This window comes from Sceloporus occidentalis, unplaced genomic scaffold, assembly GCF_023333645.1.
Source record: "Sceloporus occidentalis isolate IW3139 unplaced genomic scaffold, rSceOcc1.0.p SCAF_89, whole genome shotgun sequence".
In the NCBI taxonomy this organism is placed as follows: Eukaryota; Metazoa; Chordata; class Lepidosauria; order Squamata; family Phrynosomatidae; genus Sceloporus; species Sceloporus occidentalis.
Genome location: NW_028317069.1, coordinates 731,792 through 741,289, shown reverse-complemented (window position 1 = coordinate 741,289; position 9,498 = coordinate 731,792). Strand labels below are relative to the sequence as shown.

General features: G+C 39.8%; 1 protein-coding gene across 1 annotated transcript; it reads right to left on the bottom strand.

Moving 5' to 3' along the window:
- Positions 1-599: 599 nt before the first annotated feature.
- Positions 600-9,498, bottom strand: LOC149284660 (cofilin-2). The gene is made up of 4 exons (XM_089496399.1): positions 9,416-9,498; positions 3,587-3,894; positions 1,018-1,094; positions 600-715 (listed from the first exon to the last, which is right to left on the bottom strand). The coding sequence occupies exons 1-4, from the start codon at positions 9,416-9,418 to the stop codon at positions 600-602; spliced, it is 504 nt and encodes a 167-aa protein (XP_089352525.1). The 5' UTR covers positions 9,419-9,498.

Below are 9,498 nucleotides of genomic sequence, written 5' to 3'. Positions count from 1 at the left end.
ATATTTTTTAATTATCCAGCAATTTTATTTCTAATTTGGTATAAACTGAGAATTCAAAAAAAAAAAAAAAATTATAATCACAAAACATTGTTTCAGTTTCATATTTCCTATTTTTAGTTCACATTGATAAAAAAATGCTTCTTTTTATTGATTTTCTATCTGCAGCAGTTTACTTGATATATAATTGATATTAATGGTTCAACTGTTTATTACACTTGCTAAGCCACAACTTTGGTCTAAAACCGACATAAGGAATATATATGCATCAGACCTTATTTATGATTGGGGTTTTTATTATTATTATTTATTTATTTTTATGTTATTTATACACTCAATTATTTCACATAAAGGAGTAGCCATGTCAGCAAAATGATGTGATGTGCATGCCACTTCTCTAATACTTATTCAACACCCTTAACTTCATTCAGCGATATTTATCCTTTTTTGCTGTATCCCATAAAAAAAAATCAAGGGCCAAAATGGCTTGACACTTGAAAGGGATGAAAAAAAATCATGAAAACTAAAAACCAAAAGTCAATAAATAAAATAAAAAGAAAGAAACTGCTAGCAGGTAATTTTCAGCAAGGTGCTAACGTGATTTATTTTAGTGGGAGCCCTTCGAGCGAGACCACTACATTCCCACCAAGTTTGTCTGCCAAGGTAGAGCGGTCTTTAATATCATCCAAGCCGTTCACCTGCCATTCATGTTTGATACCTACAAAGGAGAAGGAAATAGAGAAAAATATATTATATATATTTTATGATGACTGCAGTGTAGCCAAGGCTGCCACTTCCATGGGGCAATAGGGGCAAGATGGTGCAAGGATGTCCACCTATACCCCAGGTGCCAAGAGTCCTAGTCATGGCTCTAGGTATACCACTTACTGTCATGCCAGGCATTTTAGAGATATAGCCCAGCTAATCCATGAAGAATAAATTACCAGGAGATAAAGTTGGAGATAGAAAGTGAGACTCAACATTCAGGTTTTTAGGGCTAGGATTTTCATAGATACATACCTGTAAATTTCTTCTTAATTGCGTCTTTGGAACTAGCGTAGATCATCTTGCTTTTTAGAGGTGCGTTATCAGGAGCCCTAGAAAATGAATGAAAAATACTCAATTGGAATGTAGACTATATTCGAAATGATTAATATTTATTGTAGCGCTGTGCAATGGGTCACCATCTCAGAGAGAAAAAAATCTTAATTGTTTGTATTGGAGAAAAATGCTATAACAAATTGTATAATGGAAAATCTTATAACCACCCTCCCAAGAGGTACAAATATATTAAATATGATTAGTAATTTTTTTATATATATATTTACCGAATGTCCAATAGTTTCAATAAGAGGTAACGGAGATTAGATTCCTTATGTTGGAAGCGTAAATGTGAGTGTTTTATGGTTAATATCCCTAAACGGTTTCAAGGTAAACGGTTTCAGTATAAATCTAGAGGAAATATGGAAAGGAGGACAGAAATCAATGCACAACACGGGGAGTGAGATCTAACTAAACCAAAGACGAGCCAAAGGAGGACAATGGCAATAAAGAAATAGCCTCGCAATAGAATGGGAACAATTTACAAACATAGAGGAACATGGAGTGCTGAGAAACTGCTGAGGAAGCGATAAAGCATTATTTTCATAGAAGCAAAACAGAACACACATTAGACCTAATAATACAAATTAAGACCCAATAATATAAAGAGAAGACTCGGGTTTATTTAGAAAGGCAAGAAGACCCCAAATCAGACTACTGGGAATAGTAAGAAGCTGCACAGGTATTCCCTATGCCCCTAAGGATGTGCAGCTGCCCGGACTGAGCAACAAATTGGAAACCAGGCAAGCAGGCGCTAAAATACACCAAAGTAATTCTAAAAACGCTGAAACCTGGAAATAAATACTGAAGATCCATCCACAATACACTGTTTGCCAAGTCACCCAAAAGCCACGACATAAACTGGGGTATATGGATCTATGGACAAAGAAGTCCACTCTGCTTGACCACCAAAGATGAGCCCTCTCTGAAGAGAAAATACAGAATGGGTTTGGGGAGACTCTAGGTTTTTTCTTTTAAAGATGCCTCCACTAGGTTAGACTTAGGCCAGCACCCTCCATAAATAAATACGGGGAATGTCAGACATACATGAAAACACGAATGGGCTCATGGATGTCACAGCTATCCAAGAAAGACAAAGAAAGCAATCTGACCCTCAGCCTGGTAAGTGGCTTTGGAACGTTATGTTCTTTGACTGCTCTGCTGCGGTTAAGCAGATCAAACCTTTTCTACATCCGGCATCATGGAGGGTAGAAGGTATGACAGACCTTGTTGTACCAAGATATTTAGGGCTACACACAACACAAAGAAAGCAGCTTATGTGTGAATTACTACCATCCAAGTAGTTTCACATTGGTGGAAAAGTTATGATAAAGTGGTAACAAGTAACAAAACACTTTTTTTTTAATCAATGCTACATCGTTAATTACATGGTATCCACTTCTCACAACTAGTGGGAAAAACCATTAAAAAGAACCCTACTCCATACATATGCAAAAAAACATTAATTCTGTGTTTGTTTCAGCAAAACATAATTAACAGACGTTACAAAGATCACTATGGATATAAATGTCCATCTTAGAGAATGGATGGGTTTTGACCTTAGAGAGTGGCCGGAATTTGACCATAAATAAGTCAGCTCCAGGCTGTGGGATCCTCAGAATTTACCATGAGACCCTAAGAATTATAAAATGTCTTGGGCAAAACATGGGCATTCCAAGGTCCACATGTTTCCCTAAAACAAAGGAATTTGGGTTCTTCGCTGATGGATGCCAAGGAGCTAACAACAAACCACAGAGGTCTTAAGCATGCATCGTAACAGCAAGAGCCAACCTAAGATCACAAAAGCCCCATATCAGTTGACCCCATCATTTTCAAAACCAGTATAGTGTATAACATGTAACAAATGCCTTCTTATCATAGACACCTTCTTCTGGAAGACCAGCAGAAGTTTTGTTCCTGGCTTAACAAAATAACATCAAGTCAAGAATGGGGGAACAATCTATGACCAAGGGCCTGGACTCGACAGTCAATGAAATAATTTGTAGAACAAACCACTGGTGACCTTATCAAAGGTAACAAAATCCAGCCCTTAGTACGGAAAAAAATAAAAGGAATCTGGAAAGTAAAATACAGTATAAAGTACATAACTGGAGTTTTATGCTTAAAATATCAATGTACTTGGGCTTCTTTTGAAGAAACCAAAGTTATTTTGAAGCAGCTTGTACTTTTGAAGTGGCAAGCTGCTTTCTCATGAGTGATGGAATTTTCATCAAGATCGATAGAGCGGTTCTTAACTAGATGTCTTCTACCACTTTGGAGCTGTCAGCCCAACAACTACACTATCACAATAATATATATATATATATATATATATATATATATATATATATATAATATTTATTATGTGATTATATTAGATTATATAATTATAATAATTGTCTGAAAATTCCAATACAACTCAAAACAACAATAGCTTCTAGCACCAAAGCCAAAGAAAACATCTATGGCTCCATGTTAAGCAAAATACCAGAAGATGAAGACAAGATCCTCCTTCTTGGATTCTTTAGTTTCATAAGTGGCGTCATACAGTCCATATCGGCAGTCGTCCAGTGGCAGAAGGTTGACAAAGGTCCTGTAAGGATCTTGAACTGTATCTCCAATGTCCCCCACTAAGATCTGTTTGGCTTCTTCCACGATGATCTCCTTCTTGTCAGGGCTCAGACAAAACAGGACAGCTTTCTTCCTCTTCTTGATCTCCTCGGAAGTGGACGATTTTCGAACCTTCATTTCATTGAATACCTTGATGACCTCATCATTCACTGTCACACCTGATGCCTGTTGACATTGAGAGATAAAAACAGAATATCGTGAACAAAATCCAAATGAGTTTGCCTTTTTAATTAGCTTTGTTGTTGATGTACCTCCCAACCAATCTCAAATGGTTCTTGAGTCTCATCACTAAAATGACAAATGTTATTATCATGAATGTAACGACTATTCTTCATAGGTGTATATACATGTTTTGTACATTTTCCTAATGTTCCTAATTTCCCAACGTGCTTGAATGATCATAGAGGTTTAGGTTCAGGATTTATACATTTCTCAGTGCTGACTTTGATTAAGATGCGCAAGTAATCCCCACTTACTAATACAAAATCCCAGTTAGCTCCACCAAGATGCACTGTGGGGGGGGGGCCCTCTCTGTGTATCATGGAACTAATTGCTTGTGTCCTGGGCCAGACTTAGGCTGACTAAGCGGCCCCGGCACTTTAAGGCCAACGGCCGGGAAATTACATGTGCGCTGCTGGATAGACAACGTTACCATACAAGTCCCCAGGCCCACCAGACCATACAGGTCCCCAGCCCACCACACCATACAGGTCCCCAGCCCACCAGACCATACAGGTCCCCAGCTGGCCAGTCCAGGCTTCCTTGTGTCTTGGAAGATGTCCACAAATGTGAAATCATATGATACATTAAATTGCACACAAACACAAGATGCCAATGTTTCACATAAATAAGCCACTGATATAAAAGCCATTCATTTTAAGACGCTGTTACCCCTTTAACTGAAATCCTTTCCGATACCAGTAAAGGCGTGGGAGTGCATGGTGTACATTCAGTGGCGTCTCCAGGTTTCATATTTAGGGGGGGCACATGGGGGGCCAGGGACCAAAGTAGGGGGGCCAATTATAAAACGGTACATATACACATATATATATATATATATATATATATACACACACACACACGTTAGACGTGCATTTTTAACTACATAATATGCACTTATCTCTTTGAAGTAAAGACTGTGATTAAAATATGATTTCAAAATAACAGCTAAAGTGACAGTTATTTTTCATTCTTTAATATTAGCCCCTGCTGACAATATATATAAATATTAGACCCTGCTGCAGATATATAGAAATATTACACCCTGCTTCCGATATATATTAATATTAACCCCTGCTGCGGATATATATTAATATTAGCCCCTGCTGCGGATACATACTTATATTATACCCTGCTGCCGATATACATACAAATTATACCCTGCTGCCAACATATATTAATATTAGCCCCTACTGCCGATATATAGTATTAGTCCCTGCAGCCAATATATATAAATATTAGCCCTGCAGCCAATATATATTAATATTAGCCCCTGCTGCCGATATATATAAACATTAGTCCCAGCTTCCGATATATATTAATATTAGCCCCTGCAGCCAATATATATTAATATTAGACCCTGCTGCCAATATATTTGCCACACTGACTGCAGATCAGGGGAAGACAGTGAGAGTCAGTGCAGTGTTCCCTCCTTCTGACTGCACCGTGACATTGAGAGGTCCTCTCCCCTGTAATCATCCCCAGAGTCCCTTTGTCCCCTCATTCACTAAACCATAGCGTTCTTTTACTTACACCCTGTAGTTCAGGTATAGATCAAATAAAAAACACATGGAAACAGCACATGCAACTGAATGAGATTAAAAAAAAACTTGTATTTGCAGGTATACATAAATAATGTATGGAAACATAGCATTGCAGGTATAAACCAACAGAACACACAAACCCAGCATTGCAGGTATATATCAACGGGAAATCACATGTACACTCAGCACTGAAGGTTTAGATCAAATAATCAACACATGGAAACAGCACTCCAGGTATTGATCAACTGAATAAGACAAGCAAATCCTATATTTGCAGGTAAACATTAATAATGTATGGAAATATAGCCGATACAGATGAACAGAATGACACAAAACCCAGCTTTGCAGATATAAATCAATTGGAAATTACATATAAACTCTGCATTAAAGGTATAGATAAAACCCCCTAAATTACAGGCATAGATCACTGGTCACACACCCCAAAGCCAACCCTGGTGTCCACACTGCCCACATAGAACCTGACCAGCACCTAAGTTACACATTATGTCAACTTTGTCCCCAAACAGCTGAACGTACGCCGTTTTTGTCCCATAAAGACCTCTCCCTCCCAATCTATCCTATCTACCCCCTCTCCCTCCCTATCTACCACATCTGCCTCCCAATCTATCCTATGTACCCCCCTCTCCCTCCCAATCTATCCTATGTACCCCCCTCTCCCTCCCAATCTATCCTATCTATCCCCTCTCCCTCCCAATGTATCCCATCCACCCCCATCTCCCTCCCAATCTACCCCCTCTCCCTCCCAATCTATCGCATCTACCCCCCTCTCCCTCCCAATCTATCCTTATCTACCCCTTCTCACTTCCTACCTCTTCTGACTCTCTAACCCCCTCCTAACTTTCTAACCCCCCCTTTGAAGTTCACTTACCTTGGGCTTGTCCAGCGGTGAGATCGCGAGGTCTCTGTATCCCTGGTTCTGCCGGCTTCACTGCTGGGCGCCGGATATGACGACATATACCGGCGCTCGGCTTGAAATGCCGGCACTGCGAACCAGGAAGAGGCCTCGCGGTCGCGGAGAAGAGTGAGAGGCGCCGAACGGTTGCTGAGAACTTATTCCTCAGCAACCGCTCGGCGCCTCTCACTCTCTCCTCCGGGTCTATTAAAAAAAAAAAAAGCCGGCGTTTCAATTGGGGGGGGCACACCGGGGGGCACAGCATGATGTAGGGGGGGCCATGGCCCCCTCTGGCCCCCCCCTGCCGACGCCACTGTGTACATTCTTAATTAATCTTTTGCTGTCTGATACTGGCTTTGCATTTGTGTTCTGTTAAAAAGAAGTATCCAGGCAGCCTGTTTTTTGAAGCCCCGTCTCATAGCATTAGTATGTTAGTATTAAAGAAGATTAAAATAGAAAGTACTGTCACTCAGACAAGTTCACAATTGGTCCGTTGCTCAATGTCATTCATTCGCAAGCATTACACACAGACACGCTTTGGTGCACAGTGGTCGTTTCATGCCACGTGTTAGAAGAACTGGATATAATGTTCTATATACGTTGGCTCCTGCTGCACTCTCGTGGTGCAGTGAGCTTTTGTGGTCAATAAATCGCTTGTTGAAAAACAAACCACAAAGCCCTCTCCTTCATCCCTCACATTCAGTCCCTAGACAGATCCTGACGCATCTGCTCATTCCTCACCCAAGAAGACAAAAACCCTGGTTCATTCCTTTACTATCTCCCGTCTCAACTATTGCAACACTCTGCTTCTAGGTTTATCTTCCTTCTGCCCTTATCATGGGATAAGGCTTTCCTCCTTGCTTATAACCTTTTCTGGCTTATTAGACTTCACTTGTGTTGCCCCGCACCTCTGGAACTCACTTCCACCGAACCTTCAGCTTTCACCTTCTCTCTTTTTTTCAGAGAAGCGTAAACCTATTCCGCTAGAACTTATCTGCCACTAATACAACTTCCGGATCCATCTACGGCATCCAACTATCTCTCCTTTTTTGTCTATATCATACCTTTCTCTACACCCTAGATTGTAAGTTTGCAGGCCTGGCCCTCATCACATATGTTATAGACCATGTCATCTAAGATAAAAGGTACTAGGTCGCCCAACGTTGAGGCATCATTCATTATTCCATGAATGTTTATTCCCAGTTTTGTCTCTGGTTTCCCATGCCCACCAAGAGGTTCACTGTCCATCGGTAAAATGCCCGGTGGGTCAGCCCCCGATGGCGCATCCCTCTATATTGCTGCTCATGCTGCAGACCAGCGGAATGTGTGGCCACATGCACACCATTTTATCGTCCACTAAAATAAAATAAGTGGCAAGTAGACAATTAAAGGGACAGTAGATCTTCGTTCGACACGAAGCCAGCTCATGGAGGTTGGGTACAGCATGGTGACCCCAAAGTACTGTGAGCTGCCCAGCGGACAGGTTCAGGCTCTGTATAGGGAGTGGTGCCGTGAGTAAGTGTGTCTTTGTGTTAGAGTGTATGTTTGTGTGTACATATGTGTTTTACTTACTGTGGGGGCCTGTGGCCTGGCCTATTTTTGGGCCAAGTCCAGCCCTGTTTGCATTGCGTTGACCAACAAATATATAAATTTACATGATACCAAGATGGCAACTCCTGCACATGCCAGTCTATAAAAACCCCAATTTTGGGCAACAATTATTAAATATATATATATAAAACTGAAATGTCTACAGTAGCTAGACCTTGTCACGCACTCCTTTATGTATGAAAATTCTAAAAACCGTCACACAAATTATTCTTAAAACAATAAAATATCTGGATCATTCCAATTACAATCTGTGTATTCCTCTAAGTCTTAGAAATGATTCAATTTTATATTTAGCATTTATTTCATTTGAGGCACATTTGAGGCACATTGAGAAAGAAGCAACCGCTACTGGAGAGGTCTTCAAGACCACGAACCTGTTTTAAAACAGGTTTAAAAGTACATGGACCATACCAAGTGCGCGTCAGTCAGCCTTTTCTCTAATTACTGATTCCGAGTTCTCTATGAATATACTTTTCTTTCTAAGAAAGCGTCAGATAAACCTCACTTAGGAGTACTGATGCTAGTGTGTATATACCGTGATCGAGAGAAAGCTATTCTTCATATTGGTTTAGAATCCTAGGGCCCCACCGTGTTCTCTCACTTGTCCTTTTAAGGTCTAGAACTATACAGTCTTCGGCACGTCAGCTGTTACTTCCCTGCAGCTCACATCAGTCTCAGCCAGAAGCTGGGAGATGCAAGCCAATACTCAAAAGTCTTTTTTATGGCATTACTTTCATTTCTTTAGTCTTAATACAGCCATTAGTTTCCCATTGACCCGTTTTTGGTACAGTTCTGAACCTGGTGGACCTAAATTACTAACCATACCCAACATATTGTACGTATATGGAGCTTCCATGAGATCTTCTTCAAGCAATCATGGAATTATATCATTGGCACATACAAAAAATCTAAGCCAGGATGTCTAAACAATGTATTTTTAACATATGTTGAGAAGTCTCAAACTTAATGTTTATGCGCTAGTGAACTTTTACCAAACCAAATTAGAACTCTCGAGAGGCATTCTATCTTTGGGTGAAACTAATATATTCGTCTATTGGATGGATTTGTAGACTTGAAAATAAGTCTTGATTGAATAATATCAGACGTTTTCTAGAGAGAGATTTCGCAAACATACAAAACACTTTTGCTCTCCCCAAAATTGGAGTGGCTAATAATTAGGGTGGGAGACCATTTATTATTTTTGTTTAACTTAATTTACCCCCAACTGCTTATGCTGTGATACAAGTTAAGGTAATTATGGCCCGATGGCCATTCAACTTAAGTACATTGCTTAAAAAATAATAATAAATAATTATAAATAATAATAATAAAAGTTTTAAGACTAATTTTAAAAAATTCCATAAAAATTCAAGTGAAAATGATAAGTCACATTTCTTACCATGTTGCGGCTTGGGTGAGAAACGTATTATATCCGGGGCTTTATTCCCAAGTTTGGAAAGATATCCAGCGAATAAAGATGAG

Bases quoted from the DNA above. Each gene is read 5' to 3' on its own strand.
- LOC149284660 (XM_089496399.1), bottom strand. The intron at 1,095-3,586 runs GTATTTTGCTTA...TTCATTTTCTAG, and splicing joins GATCTTGTCTTCATCTTCTG to GGCTCCTGATAACGCACCTC. The intron at 716-1,017 runs GTATGTATCTAT...TCTCCTTTGTAG, and splicing joins AATTAAGAAGAAATTTACAG to GTATCAAACATGAATGGCAG.